Source organism: Colossoma macropomum, unplaced genomic scaffold (genome assembly GCF_904425465.1).
Source record: "Colossoma macropomum unplaced genomic scaffold, Colossoma_macropomum, whole genome shotgun sequence".
Taxonomy (NCBI): Eukaryota; Metazoa; Chordata; class Actinopteri; order Characiformes; family Serrasalmidae; genus Colossoma; species Colossoma macropomum.
The window spans coordinates 1,683,217-1,700,674 of NW_023494787.1; the positions used below are offsets into that span (position 1 = coordinate 1,683,217).

A 17,458-nucleotide genomic window follows, 5' to 3' on the forward strand; every position below is an offset into this window, starting at 1 on the left:
CAATTCGATATGATTTGAGTCTTTTTGGGGGTTTTGTTTGTTTGTTTGTTTGTTTGGAAAGGTGAGGACAGCAATTTTGAGCCGGGACTTTTGTTTTGGCAGGGTGTGATTCTCCCTAGTGTTGCAGTGATCTCAGTGCTGTGCTCTGCTGTAGTGTTTCATCAGCCCTGCAGTCTGTCGGCTCGTCGCAGCAGCACGTCCTCCTCCTCCGTCTGCGTCTGAGGGTAAAGCTGACGTTCGTTCGTGTTATGCTGTTAGATTTGTTTCACATGCAGACAGACTAGGAGATAAAGGCCTGCATGTCCATCCTGTCTCACACCAGTCGGTCAGAAAATGAAGCTGGTGTAGAGCAGATCTCAGAACTCATGATTTTGGGGCTCATCAGCTCATATTGATCCAGTCAGGGAGTGGTTTTAAACTCATGGCTGATTTATTTCCTGTTTGTTTGATAATTTACTTGTAATGATTGATTTTAGCCCATTTTCCCCCATTTTACTCATTTCTATAGAAAAGCAGTTTATTTGCACAGTCACTGGTTGGCTGTACATGTTGAAGGTGATGTCTTTACTGCCTGAATCATCAAAGCTGCTTTACTTCAGACACAGTGAGCTCGTGTACAGAGATCAATAACTGACTTTCGTCTCCAGAATCAGAATGTGTGGTATCTGGGCCTTGTTTGGGAGCGATGAGTGCCTGTCAGTTCAGTGCACCTGTGCGATGAAGATCGCTCATCGGGGTCCTGATGCTTTCCGCTTCGAGAACATCAATGGTTTCACCAACTGCTGCTTTGGGTTCCACCGTTTGGCCATTGTGGACCAGCTGTATGGTATGCAACCCCTGCGGGTTAAGAAGTTCCCCTACCTCTGGCTCTGCTACAACGGCGAGATCTATAACCACCGCCGCGTACGTACTGCTCATTACCACACCGCATCTCAACACTATTTCAACACTATGCATCTGCCCTGATGCAATATCAACATGAGCCATATGGGGGCAGTATAACAAAATACCAACATAAACAGTAGGCTGCACTATAACACAATGCAAGACCAGCAAACAGTAGGGAGCAATATACCATGATGCAATGCCAACATAAAGATAGAGGGTAGAATAGCACAATACAATACCGACATAAACGATAGGGGGCACTATAGCACAATACCGACATAAATGGTCGGGGGCAGTATAGCACAATAAGAATACCAACATAAACAGAAGGGGGCAGTATATGTACATGCGTTAGCAACAAAAATGGTAGAGTGCGGTATAACACCGTGCAATACCAATATAAGACGTACGGGGGCAGTATACAATGATGCAATATCAGCAAATGCTAGAGCGCCAGTATAATATGATGCAATACCAACATAAACAGCAGAGACGATAGCTCATCTGCTGCTGCACAGTTAGTGTTGGTCATCCTCTAGTCCTTCATCAGTGGTCACAGGACGCTGCCCACTGGACACTGTTGGCTGGATATTTTTGGTTGGTGGACTATTCTCAGTCCAGCAGTGACACTGAGTTGTTTAAAACTCCAGCAGCACTGCTGTGTCTGATCCACTCACACCAGCACAACACACACTAACACACCACCACCACGTCAGTGTCACTGCAGTGCTGAGAATGACCCACCACCCAAATAGTACCTGCTCTGTGAGGGTCCATGGGGGTCCTGACCACTGAAGAACAGGGTAACAAAGTATCAGAGAAACAGATGGACTACAGTCTGTAACTGTAGAACTACAAAGTGCACCTTCAGAAACTGTCCACTAGCTTCAGCTGTAAGTGGGAAGCTGTTGGTCTGCTCTTTTCTAAGTACGGGGAGATAACTGTCCACACTAACTGACCACATGATGCAGATGTAGTAGAGTTGAAATTTGCTGTAATGTTCCTTCTGGTTCTTTCCTTTCTTACTGGATGTGGTTTTTCATTGTAAGATTACTGTGTCCTTCACCTAAAGCTAAAAGACCACTTTGAGTTTGAGTATCAGACCAGGATGGATGGAGAGATCTTGCTTCACCTGTATGACCGCTTTGGTGTGGAGAAGACGGCCTCTCTGCTGGACGGAGTGTTCGCCTTTATCCTGTTGGACACGGCCAATAGGAAGGTTTTCCTGGGGAGGGATACGTACGGCGTGAGGCCGATGTTCAAACTGCTGACCGATGATGGTTTCCTGGCCGTCTGCTCAGAGGCCAAAGGTACTATGGTCAAAACCCGACTCCCAACAACCTCGTTTACACCTTGTCACCTGTGTCCAGTATCTGGATTGTCTCCTGATGAGATTTTAGTTACATGCATTTACACTTGGTAGTAAAATGCATCTCCAGTTAGTTGGACTGAAATCTGATTGCTGTGGGACGGAATATGCAAATCAGCTCGTTACGCAGCAACTAATGACCATCCTTTCAGCCTCTTCGCCTGCAGTGTGTTTTGTACAGTTGTGTTTGTTCAAGTTGCTGTTAAGCATTTTGTTTCATCCTCAACCATGAGAGTCTCCATGATTATCTTCCACAGACACAGATCACACTCTGCACAGGGTTTTGGTTGTACTGGGAGGAGTTTGGGTTGTACTGGGAGGAGTTTGGGTTGTACTGGTAAGAGTTTGGGTTGTACTGGGAGGGGTTGTGGTTGTACTTGGAGGAGTTTCAGTTATACTGGGAGAGTTTTGTTTTTTACTGGGAGAAGTTTGGGATGTACTGGGAGGAGTTCCGGTTGTACTAGGAGGAGTTTTGGTTGTACTGGGAAGGGTTTCTTTGTACTTGGAGGAGTTTCGGGTTGTAGTGGGAGGGGTTGCGTTTGTACTTGGAGGAGTTTCAATTGTACTGGGAGAGTTTTGGTTTGTACTAGAAGGAGTTTTGGTTATATTGGGAAGGGTTTTGGTTGTACTGGGAGAAGTTTCAATTATACTGGGAAGGGTTTTGATTATACTGGTAGGAGTTTTGGTTGTACTGGGAGGAGTTCCGGTTGTACTAGGAGGTGTTTTGGTTGTGGTGGGAGGGGTTTTGGTTGTACTGAGAGGAGATTCGGTTGTACTGGGAGGAGTTTTGGTTGTACTGGGAAGAGTTTTTATTGTACTGGAAGGAGCTTAGGTTGTACTGGGAGGGGTTTCGGCTGTACTGGGAGGAATTTTGGTTCTAATGGGAGGGGTTTCGGTTGCACTGGGAGGAGTTTTGGTTGTAATGGGAGGGGTTTCGGCTGTACTTGGAGGAGTTTTGGTTGTAATGGGAGGGGTTTCGGCTGTACTGGGAGGAGTTTTGGTTGTAATGGGAGGGGTTTCAGCTGTACTGGGAGGAGTTTTGGTTGTAATGGGAGGGGTTTCGGTTGCACTGGGAGGAGTTTTGGTTGTAATGGGAGGGGTTTCGGCTGTACTTGGAGGAGTTTTGGTTGTAATGGGAGGGGTTTCGGCTGTACTGGGAGGTGTTTTGGTTGTAATGGGAGGGGTTTCGGCTGTACTGGGAGGAGTTTTGGTTGTAATGGGAGGGGTTTCGGCTGTACTGGGAGGTGTTTTGGTTGTAATGGGAGGGGTTTCGGCTGTACTGGGAGGAGTTTTGGTTGTAATGGGAGGGGTTTTGGTTGCACTGGGAGGAGTTTTGGTTGTCGAGCGTGTCTTAGAGAGACGGATGTGTTTACTCTGCTATAATGTGGCTTAAACGCGTCTCAGTCCACCTCCTGAAGTGCTCTGTGTGATCAGATCTGTATCTGTTTAAATGCGTCTCGGCTGCGTTTACACTGCATGTTTCTGTGGCCTCATCCAGATATAATCCTGATACTCAAGACGCCTGAAGGGACCAGGTGTAAACGGGGTCAAACTGTTTTGTAGTGAGTCCCGTGGGGCCAGACATGATCTCAGAGACAACTTGTTCAAATTTGGTAGTGAATATCAAGACTCTCTAAACCCCGCCCCCAAATTCTTCCCACACTTCTATCATCCAGAGTGTAACTGCTAACACAAACAGAACATGTTGCCAGTTAGCCAAACGGTTTATGTGAACTCACCCAAATCCATAGTGTTTGCAAATGTGTCCACTGTCTCTGTGCCTCCAGGTCTCAGTCAGATCACCCACTCCATGACTGAACCAGTAGAGATCGTCCCCTTTCCTCCAGGACACTTCGAGGTTTTTGACCTGAAGCCCACTGGGAAGGTGACGTCCATTCAGCTGGACCGTTTCCACAGCTGCACGGAGGAACCCAAACACTCTGTTTATGACAACACTCGGATGCTTGGCACAGGTCAGTTCTCTTAGAGGGACAGGTGATAATGTAAGTACTGATGTACGATGAAGAGACTTCAGCAGGAGAAATCTTAAATCAAGGCTGCACTCAGATAGTTCAGCAAAAGTTTCCCCCTTACCCCAAATAAGGCAGCCAGGACATGTTTGGTATCTGAAGTTTGCTTCTCTAATTTCAGCACTGGAGCTACAAGGCTAATGTAGCTCACAAGTAATGGAAGCTTATAGCCCACCGATTAGCGTGGTCCATGACTAATAAAATGCACACTTGTCTCAAACTGTGTCGAATTGCCACAGCCATTTCTAAATGTTCGGGGGGTCCTCTGTGCAGGCCCGGCCCACTCCAGTCATGTTATTTTGTAGGTAAAGGTGAAAATGAATTACTTTATTCATTTTAATATTCTATTTATAAATATCTCGGTAATTTGATTTAGGAGAAATAGAATCTTTGGTAATGCCACGTTTACAGTAGACAGCAAACCTGATATTGATTTTTTGGATGTTGATTTTTTGGAGCCGTGGACACCAAACGTCCCACTGAATCCCAGTGCAGAGCTCTCCACCTTAAATAAACAGTCTACACTGATAAAGCTCTCCTCTTGTCTTTTTAATAACAATAATTTCAAATAACACGTCTGCCTGTATGATTGACCAGGCTTTGCTCTGGAGACAGTGAAGAGCAACATCAGGCTGCTGTTTGAGAACGCTGTGAGGAAGCGGCTGATGGCCCACAGGAGAATCGGGTGTCTCCTATCAGGTGCCCCCATTAAAATGGCTCAGTCTTAGCTTTCTCTTTAAACATGCCTTCGTTTCAGGTGTGATTTTACAGACATGTTCACTACACAAAGGCAGAAGTTCCTACCAAACCCTCTCCTGTGTTCCAGGTGGACTCGACTCCAGCCTAGTAGCTGCCACTCTCGTCAAGCTGGCCAAGGAGAAGCAGTTACCTTACCCCATTCAGACGTTCGCGATCGGGACAGAAGATAGTCCAGACATTGCAGCTGCACGCAAGGTCAGTGGTGTTTAGTCAGCAGAGACAATTTAAAGCAAAGTTTTTAACCTAATGCAGAGCATTTATTGTGTAGTCAGTTATCACAAACAGTAATAGAAGTCAATGGGCAGATGCTGAATTCCATCAGTAGAACACGTATTTCTGTAGAACATGTCACGAATAGACCCTTTTCACAAGAAACAGAAGTGTGTAAACGCTGAGTAAAAGATTCTGCTATTGCCTTACGGACAGTTATAACCTCAGAAATACAGGCGTTCGTATCACCTCAGTCACCAAAGAACGGTGAGTCGCTTTATCTTTGTCATAGTTGCCAAGATTGAAATTGGAGGAAGCGTCCAGAACTGTTGGAGAACAAAACACACAACAGTGTGGAGTCCAGACTAAATAAAGGGTTTAAATGCTTTGTGGAAAAACTCCTTCACAGCTATCAGAGCAGAGTGATGTCAGCTACGTCTACAGAGAGATAAATCAACAGAGGTGAAAATAACCATAACCAAAACGCTGGATTAGCCACGTTAGCTGGAGATACTGAAACAGCTCACTAACAGTAAACTGGTTGGCAAAAAGCTAAACACACACAGACACCAGCAGGGGGCGCACTGGGTCGTCAGGGTCCGTAGCGCCACTGTAGATGTTTTACACAAACACTGAATGAACACCTGCTCCCCGCTGAGCTCTCGCTCGCTCAGATACCGACGGCTTTAGAGGCAGGAAGTGAAAACTGTTCCTCTGAAAGCGGCTGAGGCAGCAACTTTAAACCACAAACTGCATTCAGTGTAACGTTGGTCAGCAGCGCTGAGATGCAGACACAGAGGGTCTTTTACTCCGTATGACAAAGTTTATTCCTTTATTAATCCCACAGACTCATTTCTCCTCTGAACATCATCAGCTGACAGACCACTGAAACTGAGATGAGGCTGTTTTTGCTTCAAACTCGAGCGTTTGAGTGAGCTGCACACGCTCTACTCACCATCATCGTTGTTGTTATTGTTACCCACTGCGCCACCGTGTGGCCTGCCTTGTTTATGTAATTGTTGAGTGTGGGCCTCTGTGCTCTTTTTGAATGTTATTATTTTTCCAATGTTTTTATTGATATTCCTACACACTTTAAAAAGAATGTTCTTCAAGGGTTCTTTAGCAAAGACAACGGTTCTGTGTAGAACCATAAACACTCAAAGAATCGTTTGCATGATGAAATGGTTCTTTGCGTGTTCGTTCAGACTGATGGAGAATGTGTTTTATATGGTTCAACATAGAACCTTTTTGAATAGGGTTCTATATAGCTCCAAAAAGGGTTCTTCTATTGTTACAGGCTTGGCATTAGTAGAAGAACCCTTTTTTAATCATGCAGAGGGTTCTTTGAGTGTTCATGGTTCTACACAGAACTATTTTCTTTGCTAAAGAACCCTTGAAGAACCATCATTTTAATGATTGTATGTAAAGCACTTTGGGATTTTGTAACTAAAATGCAAAGTGTTTTATAAATAAATGCTTATTATTATCATTATCATTATTATTATTATTATTATTATTATAAAACATACTGTGGTTTATTCGTGTTGTTCTGGTTGTGTAGGTGGCTGCACACATAGGCAGCGAACACCACGAAGTGAATTTCACCCCAGAGGAAGGAATCAACGCTCTGGATGACGTCATCTTCCACCTGGAGAGTTATGACATCACCACCGTGCGTGCATCTGTTGGTCAGCACAGCCTTTCCTGTTGACCTTTTATGGGAGCCTGATTTTTTTCCGTTTTATTACAGGAGGTCTACCTGCCGCTGCGGTACAGTAAAACTCTACTGCATATATAATGACAGCAATGTTTAAACGGTTCAGACGGTTCATAGTTCTCGCTGTAATCGGACAGAACGAGTCAGACGTGTTCGGATAAAAAAGGCAAAGGAGGCTTTATGAGTTTAATCGCTTTCCAGAGTCGTCAAAAAAAAACAGGCAGAGGTCAGATATAAAATATACAAGCAGAAAAACGAAACACAAAACAAACCAGGCAGACGAAATCCAAAAAAGGGAACAGACAAAAGTCAGAAACACAGAAGAAAAATCAGGACCAGAGTTAAACAACCGGAACACAGGGAAGCTGCTCAGCAGCTCTGAATCAGAAGCAAAACGCTGAGCAAACCTAAAGCCCGGGTTTATAACTAAACTCAGCTGATCACATGACACACAGAAACAGGGGAAACAACTCAATAATCAGGCGAGGCAGATCTCTGATACACAGAATAGTCACATGTTCACCCAGAGGGTTCTGGGAAATGGAGTCCACCAGAGAGTTGGGGCTGGATGGGTGTGAGACACTCGCATAAAACACAATTTTTAAAAAATATTGTGTGGAGGTCCTTTTGGGGCGTTACCTCGAGGCAGCATTGTGCAACAATGGAAAAAAATTATAAAGCACCAGATAAGAAACAGGACTTATTTATTTAGGATAAATATGAGTAGCTAAACAATTTGTTGCTCTTTAAGATCTATTAATATTTTAATGGAGAGACCAATTCTGTTTTAAATGAAATGAATGAATTTTGTTTTATTGTAGATGAAACCGTGTTACCATGATAAAACATTATGAATGTTTCAGTTTTTTGTACACTACAAACAATCATTTTAAACCACAAATAACAGTTCAAACAAAACATAAAATGAATCATATTCATTTTCAGGTAATCAGAATTTGATTTCTTTTCCTAAACAAAGCTGATTGATTTAGTAAACATATGCTGTGCTGACTGCTGAATGACAGAATTTACTGGAACATTGCATACAAATGAATACTGAACAGGAAGTTCTTAAAGGAAGTAAGTTAAGAAACAAACATATTTCAGCAATTTCTCATAATTTAGAATTGATTAAAATGAGACTCATGGTAAAAAAAAATATTTCACACTCCAGCAGATGGGAATTATAATTTTGACTTAATGAAAAACAATAAAAATGTGTTTTCTGAAGGAAATGTAGCTTCTTTAGAGTACGGTATTGTTGCCAAGCAACTATGGACAGCTGAACGACAGTATACAGCTGGGTCCTCGGCCCAGATCTGGCCCACACACTGTAAAGTGAGTAGAACTGTAGTATATGGCCCAAATCTGGTCCCAATCTGGCCCAACAACATTGTTGGTCCACAATATTCACACCAGAACTGTCCCACAAATGTAGACACGAGGCAAAATGGTATAAAGCTGCCCAGGATCTGGCCCTATTCTGGGCCGCACGCCTAACGTCTACCCAGTAGTCAACCAACATGGGGAAGCCAGAATCAGCCCAAAACTAGTTGCTGTCTGGGTGGGGCTGAATCTCAAACGGCTCCTGCTCCCTACATAGTGCACTACACAGGAATATAAATACTGGCTCCTGCAGCCCAACAGAGCATTATATAGCTAAGAGGTTTGTTTGGCTGTTTAAGCTGGAATTTCTAAACTTCCCTAGAACACCATTTAGGGACTACGGAGCCGTTTGAGACTCAGTCTGGGTTTGACGCGACTTCTGACTGAAACACGAACATTTGAAGTGTGTAAAACATTCAAGTGACATTTTTTAGACTTTTATACTGCAGTTTTACAGTGAATCACACTGTAATCACTTTAATCCAAGCCTGTAATATTAACAATGGAGCTGTTTTAGCCTGTTAGCTAGCTGATCAGCCTAGTTCTAGATAAGAAAACAAGCTGTCAGCTCCTCAGTTTAAACAGAACCAGGTTCTTACGCCATCAGTACACTCAGTGCTCCATGCGAGCAGCATTAGAATCAGAGATTATCCATTAACAGCACAAGGGTTTTTCATGGCACTGATACAGAGTTCAGCTGCTGTGAGGCGGTCGGTGAGCGTATATGAGGCTCAGCCAGTCAGATTTTAGGAGCTGTGTTGTATAATAGATAATTGATAATGTCCACCGGGACACAATGTGACCAAGTATAAGGTTTTATTGCTTTTATTCAATCAGTCCTTTTCGTTATTAACCCTTTCATTGTCAGTAAATTTGTATCACGTCATTGTAAAGTGAGGAAAATGGGTTTAATAGCCTGAGGCAGCATCATGCAGCGGTGTTAGGGCTGTCACTGTATTAGGATTTGAGTAATTTACTTTTTTATAACCAATAATAATCCATATACGATTCCAAAATATAAATCCTCATTTCAGAAAGATGAACTAGGGAGTCTTACAACTTAACTATATTATCAAATACAAGTAACAGCCACTCGTTCCACTATGAAGCAGCACTGAATGATTTTGTTTCTGTCCAATCACCACCACTACAGTGATGCTAATGCTAACTTCTCCCCTTATGGGATTTGCAGTGTTATGTTAGCGTCGATGCACATTCCCGTTTCCACTCTGGGTTTAATATCACTGCCTTCAGGCCTTTTACTTCATATTTCATGTGGTTTGTGAGGACAAACATATCTGCTGTTTCAGTACATCTGATTCTGCGGTCACTCTTTATTCAGATGGTCCCTTATAGACGATCTACAGATACTTACATTGTTAACAAAGTTTCTGTTGATGTTCATTTGATTATCAACATTTAGGTTAGTGTTAGGTTTAGGTTTAGGATTAGGGACAGATTTAATACAGCCTTTCAGATGTAACGTCAAGTTCAGTTGCATTTAATAGGTGTTTAGCTGAATGTTAGTTAAAAGTAAACTGAGCATCTACAGTGGACCATCCAAACAAAGCGTTACTGATTCTGCTGCTTTTATTTAGGATAAATATGAGTAGCTAAACAATTTGTTGCTCTTTAAGATCTATTAATATTTTAATGGAGAGACCAATTCTGTTTTAATTGAAATGAATGAATTGTGTTTTATTGTAGATGAAACCGTGTTACCATGATAAAACATTATGAATGTTTCAGTTTTTTGTACACTATAAAACATCATTTTAAACCACAAATAACAGTTCAAACAAAACATAAAATGAATCATATTCATTTTCAGGTAATCAGAATTTGATTTCTTTTCCTAAACAAAGCTGATTGAATTAGTAAACATATGCTGTGCTGACTGCTAAATGACAGAATTTACTGGAACATTGCATACAAATGAATACTGAACAGGAAGTTCTTAAAGGAAGTAAGTTAAGAAACAAACATATTTCAGCAATTTCTCATAATTTAGAAAAGATTAAAATGAGACTAAAGGTAAAAAAAATAATTTCACACTCCAGCAGATGGGAATTATAATTTTGACTTAATGAAAAACTATAAAAAACGTGTTTTCTGAAGGAAATGTAGCTTTTTCCATACATATGAAGTGGCGGTTGGACAGTTTGAGTCTCTGTCTGTGTTTCCAGGCATGTATCTGATATCTAAGTACATCCACGACAAGACGGACAGCGTGGTGATCTTCTCCGGTGAGGGATCTGATGAACTCACTCAGGGATACATCTACTTCCACAAGGTACAAACTGCAGGTCAGACAGTCACATCGCAATGCCGGAACATAGGAACACACTTAAAAAAGATGGTTCTTCAAAGGTTCTTCAGTAAAGATAACGGTTCTATGTAGAACCACGAACACTCGAAGAACCATTTGCATGATTAAAGGGTTCTTCAGATTGATGGAGTGTGTTTAAATATGGTTCTGTGTCACAATAGAAGAACCCTTTTGGGTGCTATATAGAACAACATATTCTCCATCAATCTGAAGAACCATTTTCTTTACTAAAGAACCCTTGAAGAACCATCTTTTTTTTAAGAGTGTAGTCGGCAGTGTCCGTGTTGAGGATCAGTCCAATAAGGAGTGGGAACCCTTTTCATTCTGAAGCTGTAATGAAGTATATTTAAATTTTGGGTTTAGATTTTTAGATTTTTCTAGTGAAATTATTTGCTCATCAAATCACGATGACAGACATCTACAATACAGAGAGTTATGACAATATATTACAGTACAATCTGAATAATTACGCGGTAAACTTATAATACAGCGTCTTGTTTAACACCTTAAAATTCCAGGCTTATTCTGTCCTAAAGCGTCATTCACACCGTACTGTTGACTAGTGTAGCCAGTTCTCTCTGCATGCAGGGTTACGTGAGGAGAGCCCATCCTCACCCTGCATTGCGTTGCAGAAGAAAAGAGACGCTGGTACCAGCCCTGGGGTCGTTTATTTGAAGAGCTTTCTGGCTGTATAAGAGAGAAAGGCTGTAAGAAACTGCATCCAGCCTCGCGTCTGCCTGCATTAGCCTCTCCAGCAGGGCTGAAGAGAGTTTGACTGACGCACAAGATGACATCATAGTGATGCCCCTCAAAGAATAGAGAAAAACAATAATAATAATAATAATGATAAAAATAAAAATTAATATCTTCCACATTTTTTTTACATTTTCTATCGTTTAAATAAACGCCAGCAGAGAGAGGATGAAGGTTTTGAGGGAAATGTAATGGAACCAAATAAAACCTGTTACACTGGCTATTTTGTTTGCATGACAATGGAAACGTGCTGACTCTGACTCAGGGTTCTTGGGAAGTGAAGTCAGGACGGGGATGTGTGACTGGGCTTCACAGCGCCATTTTGACTGAGGAGCAGCTCCTCTACTTAGTCCAGAAAGAAGATATTACAGCTCCCCCAAACTCACAGTCCCAGGCTGCCTTTTCCTCTCTGTGTTCCTGCATCTTTTGAAGGGAACTGGCTGCTTTGCCAGGCAGATTGTGCTCTGCTTCAGTGTTGCTGTGGCTTATAGCTTATTATTCAGTAACTACAAAGCCACCGCCTCAGTTATTCTTTGGACATTTTAGCGTGTAATACAAGTTTGGAACCGCCATGGATGTCTTGGCCATTTAAGGGGTTAAAGAGACTTAGTTTCAATACAATTCAATACAAATGCCCATATTACACAACGTTATACACCAAAGACCATTATTATTTACCTTATTAAATTACAATTATTAATGAAAATGATCTGCTCTGTTCAGGCACCGTCTCCGAAATGTGCCGCAGAGGAAAGTGTGCGCTTGCTGAAGGAGCTGTATCTGTTCGACGTGCTGAGAGCTGACAGGACCACAGCTGCACACGGGTGACCACACAGCTACATCTACACTGTCTGCTAATTACTTATGGAATAACTGAGGTTTGGGGGTGGACCACGCCTGAGATAACAAGATAATTAACTCGTTGTCTTAAGATAACAATCCAGAAAATTATAGCAACAGGTCATGGCCTCTCTGGACTTCCGTAATATAGAAGTTATTTGAAGAATAACTAATAATTTAATAAAAAATAATATTTTTTATAACTTTTTTCTTAAAAATGAAGTTAAGACTACCACCATACGCTGAAGGCACTCACAATAAATAAATAAATTATATATATAAATATATCTGTGTGTATTTTTGCATGACAAGCTAATATTTAGAATGCAGGATGTGATTAATTCTTTAGATTTCATGACATTTTTTCATACCAAGAAAGATTAATGTTATTGCTGTGCACAGCAGCCTTTTTATACGTTACTTTGTCTTTAATGTCTCATTTCTCTCTTCTGGTGTCACAGTCTAGAACTGAGGGTTCCTTTCCTGGACCACAGGCTTACGGCCTACTACCTCTCCCTGCCTGAGGAGATGAGGACGCCCAAGGTGATGACAGATTTCTGTTTGTCTCTCCTTTTGTGTGTGTTTTCCAGCCTAATCTCCATCAGCTGCATCTCTGGCTTATGGTTCATTACCACAGACAGTAACGTCAACACAGCTCTTTTACTGTCCTGTTGCTCCTCAGCAGAATCAGAGCGAGAAACTGTCAAACACTAAAGTCGTGAAGATGAAGTCAGTTTCTCATTCGCTAGCTTCTTGTTCTAATTGTCCCGTTCCACCTTAAATGGTGCAGCAGTTACATTCTGGCTTCTCTGGCACCATTTTTGTAAGAAGTCAAACATTAAAAGACATTTTAGTAGAAACTGTTCTACTTTTGGGGAAAAGTTTCCTGCCAGAGATGTGAGAAAAGCAGCTATAGCTGAGCTAAAGCTGAAAGAGCAAAGTAAGTCTGGCTTTTCGTTTATATTATTTATCCTATACCAGTAAATCAGCACATACTGAGACATGTTTACAGCCAAGATGGTAAAATTTTACTTCAATAAAATGGACATAAAATCTTGTGGCTCCCAAGGTGGCTTGTTTTTTGTGGAAAGGACAAAATGGCTCTTCTTAACATTTGGGTTGGGAGTCCTGCCACAGACAAAAGCTGTGTCCCAATTCAGGGGCTGCATCCTTCGGAGGCTGCATTTCAAGGCTGATTGCATCACAGCGGCGTGACTAGGCCGTCCCATTCCAAAGGCTCCTTCATTTGCGGTCGAGAAATTATTATACATTTATATTGATCTCATACTCAGCCCCTCCCCCTATTCTGGAGAGTCTCTCAAAGCGTTTAAAAGCACAGAAGCCCACCGACTCTTCACGTCAGGGTGGGTGAAGGATCCCATGGTGGTCTGGAGGAGATGAACTCTGTGATCATAGGAGGGTAACGACATCAGCTAAGTAACACAGATGAGATCAATGCTGGCCTTTAGATAACTTTAGCTGATGTTATCAGCCGAGAGATGAACAGTCGCCCCCTAGCGGAGCTGCAGACCGCCGGTATAACTTTACTCTCTGTTTCTGATTTAAATGATGGAGAAACATAAGCGTTAAATATCAGACTGAATGTCGTGGGTCTGAAAACGACGTCGTGTTTCGACAGACGTGATTCTGTAAGTTTGCTAGTTCAGAGTTCAGAGTTCAGCTCCAGTCCTGAAACCCCTGCACTGCAGAACTGTGGTTTCCTGGTTAAAATACCTGATATTATTAGCTGATTAATCCCTTCTTGAGCTGAACAAGGTGAGAACAGCAGAGAGGAACACTAAACTGTACAGTGCAGCGGCTCCAACAGGTCTTACAGGTGAATCGTTCACAAAGCACAGCTAATTAAAGCATTGCACAGCGGAGTCACTCCCTGATTCAGTCCTCGAAATGGCAGCCACTATACAGTGTGACGTCACGTGAAACACAACAATTGATGGATTATTGATGCTCTTAAACCAAGTGATGCAGGTATTCTGAGTTTAGCTGTGTTATTCTAACAAAGAATCTGCTTTACTGAAGACAGGATGGAGTGGAGAAGTACCTCCTGAGGGACGCGTTCAAAGAGCTGAATCTGATTCCGGATGAAATACTGTGGAGGCGTAAAGAGGCGTTCAGTGACGGTTTGACGTCCGTGAGGAAGTCCTGGTACACCAGCTTACAGGAGCACATTGAGTCTGAGGTAGAAGCACCCATACAGTACCGCACACAAGTCGTTAGAGCCTTTTACCCGTTTATCTCAGTAATAAGTGTGATTTGCCTGTAGAACATTATACAATATTATAATAAACAGCGGCTGTTGTTTCACCAACTGGAAGGGGGCTGCTATTGTTCATCACTCTAATATATGGGTCAGTGACAAATAAGGTTTTTCAAAATGACAGTTTTCAAAATCTTATTAAAAAAGACATTTTTTATATCTGCATTTCTATCTTGTGTGTTTTCTGTCTTAAATACAGTGAGTGTTATCAAAGTTTTACTCGCCTGTTTCAGTTATTAAACTGCGCTGGTTGCGCCGCCTGACTTTTCAGACCAATTTCAAATTAAGCAGGCATCTACTTAGACACCCGTAGAAACCTTTGTCCTTCAACTTCAGTTTTTATTACAATCCACAAATTCTACATGTTCATGGTTCTCCTGAGGTCGGACCACCTGACATGGTAAACTGAATCGTTCTAACCACGACTCAAACGATTTTGTTTTAAAGTTTAACATAAAATCATGCCAACTATTTTATTTAGAATTTTAAATTACTAAATTACTAAATTGCCTTTTTTGATCATTTACATAATCAGCATATGTGGTTGAACAGTTGCACCACCTGACAAAGAAATATGGTTGAATAATATGATGTGTGTCATGTATTTATTAAAATATTTTTTGGGAAATTAATGAACTTTAACACAAAAACTGCACGTCGTGTCAATGACCCATATATTATATTATGATAACAAAGCAGCAGAAAGAATGACAGCTGGACAGCACACATTATCAGCACCAAGCACATCAACCTAAAGCTAAACAAGACAAAACCAGCTGAACCCCATCACAAAAACACCACCGGCACAGAGTTCAACAAATACCATTAAATATATGAAATCTCCAAAAAATGATAATAGAAGTCAGAATAAAGATCAGCAGATATACAGCATTAGCTACTTCGCCGAAAAGCCACAACTTTGTGTTTATTAGCATTTCACATACCGGCCCAACTTTCTGGAATCGAGGTTAGTTATGTAAATAATTATATTTTTAAATTAGGCTATGAAAGACTGATTTAACTGGTTCGTAATGATGGACTATTTAAACTGATTTAACTTAATGAAAGATTCATACTAAGGTATTACATGATCACATGACTCATGGTGTTGCGTGCTCCACAGCCTCGGAATAATATATATATATATATATATATGTGTGTGTGTGTGTGTGTGTGTGTATATATATATATACTCCAGAGCTCAAGAACTTCATGAGAATGCATGAATGAATAATAATAATAATAATAATAATAATAATAATTTCTGTTTTTGTAGGTTAATGACTCTCAAATGGAGAAAGCAGCAAAGCTGTTTCCTTACAACCCCCCCACCACTAAAGAGGGCTTCTTCATCAGACAGATGTTTGAGAAACACTACCCCGGCCGCTCTGGGTGGACCCCGCATTACTGGATGCCCCGCTGGATTAAAGCCTGCGACCCTTCAGCCAGAACCCTGTCCATCTACAAACCGGACCAGGAACCATGACCACACTGCCTGGGCTCCATCAGACAGACAGACAGATAGACAGACAGATAGACAGAGACAGACAGACAGATAGATAGATAAACAGACAGACAGACAACCAGACGGACAGACAGACAGATAGATAGATAGATAGACAGACAGACAGACAGAGACAGACAGACAGACAGATAAACAGACAGACAGACAACCAGACGGACAGACAGATAGACCAGGAACCATGACCACACTGCCTGGGCTCCATCAGACTGGGTTTATTCTAATACTCACCATCAACAACACCGCAGCACATGGCTTTCATTCACAACCACAGACAGACAGACAGACAGACAACCAGACAGACAGACAGATAAATAGATAGATAGGTAGGTAGATAGATAGACAGAAAGAAAGACAGATAGATAGACAGACAGACAGACAGACAGATAAACCAGATAGACAGACAGATAGACCAAGAACCATTACCACACTGCCTGGGCTCCATCAGACTGGGTTTATTCTAATATTCACCATCAACAGCACCGCAACACATGGCTTTCATTCACAGCCACAGACAGACAGACAGACAGACATCTAGATAGATAGACAGACAGACAGACTGACAGATAGATAGATTGATTGATTGATCGATTATATACACAGAATTACTACGCCTGATTACTGAGGGTGGAAAGAGTCCTGAAAGGTAATTTTACAGTAAGACTGCTGTTACTGTAGTGACTATTTACTTAAGTACAAGTATTAATAAAGAAAATGGCTTAATGATAGTGAATGAGCTGTGACTGGAGTAATTACTCTGGGTTACTGTTTTAGTGTATCCACAATCAGAATTTGATTGATTTCTGGGTCTGTGTCACTGGAAATAACCTAAACATCAAACCAAGTCTAGTCTAGAGCTCTTTGTTGTCGTTCTTCAGTGTAGCGTCACCAAGCAGGGTTCAGCTCGAAGCACCAAAAACAGTTTTATTATTTTATCTTTCAGTCACTTCTGTCGCACGGCTATAAAGTGTAACTCATTTTCATAAATATAATTATAGCCATGTTTATAATGCCTTAGAAAGTGTTATGAATGTGTTTACAGATGCTCATAGACACGGCATTCATAGAAAGTGTTACCAGAACCCACCTACACACACTCAACACAGTTCTGCGCTGTAAGAACACGTCATGAATCTGACGGAGACTTTTTATTAGGACCTTCTCAACAACACACTTAAGAACACACTTATTGGAGAATGAGGACCATTATTTTCAGGCTTTTTATGGGAGCTGTGCAGTACTAGTTTCCGCCACTTGGGGTCACTATAAGGCAGTTGTTGCAACTAAAATTCACTCACAGTCATTAAACAGAGATGTTTACAGGTACAGTAAAACCGTAATTATGCAAAAACCCTTGTTGATGTGAAATAGTCTTGT

At 41.5% G+C, this 17,458-nt stretch overlaps 1 protein-coding gene across 2 annotated transcripts; it reads left to right on the top strand.

The window, feature by feature from the left end:
- Window positions 1-133: 133 nt before the first annotated feature.
- LOC118805181 (asparagine synthetase [glutamine-hydrolyzing]-like) lies at window positions 134-16,814 on the top strand. Of its 2 annotated transcripts, XM_036565797.1 has the most exons (13): window positions 134-224; window positions 648-903; window positions 1,961-2,198; window positions 4,045-4,230; window positions 4,885-4,986; window positions 5,114-5,241; window positions 6,818-6,944; window positions 10,546-10,652; window positions 12,165-12,265; window positions 12,743-12,824; window positions 14,326-14,481; window positions 15,836-16,071; window positions 16,293-16,814. In XM_036565797.1, exons 2-12 carry the CDS (start codon window positions 655-657, stop codon window positions 16,043-16,045), a joined length of 1,686 nt encoding a protein of 561 aa, XP_036421690.1. In that variant the 5' UTR covers window positions 134-224; window positions 648-654; the 3' UTR covers window positions 16,046-16,071; window positions 16,293-16,814. The 2 variants fall into 2 exon arrangements, with proteins under 2 accessions (XP_036421690.1, XP_036421689.1); XM_036565796.1 differs by having other exon boundaries at window positions 15,836-16,814.
- Window positions 16,815-17,458: the final 644 nt, after the last annotated feature.

What these genes read in the sequence shown, in the direction of transcription:
- LOC118805181 (XM_036565796.1), top strand. Translation starts at nt 655, where the DNA reads ATGTGTGGTATCTGGGCCTTGTTTGGGAGCGATGAGTGCCTGTCAGTT. An exon ending in AGATCTATAACCACCGCCGC is followed by an intron (nt 904 to 1,960) that starts GTACGTACTGCT and finishes CTTCACCTAAAG; the next exon opens with CTAAAAGACCACTTTGAGTT. An exon ending in AGGACCACAGCTGCACACGG is followed by an intron (nt 12,266 to 12,742) that starts GTGACCACACAG and finishes CTGGTGTCACAG; the next exon opens with TCTAGAACTGAGGGTTCCTT.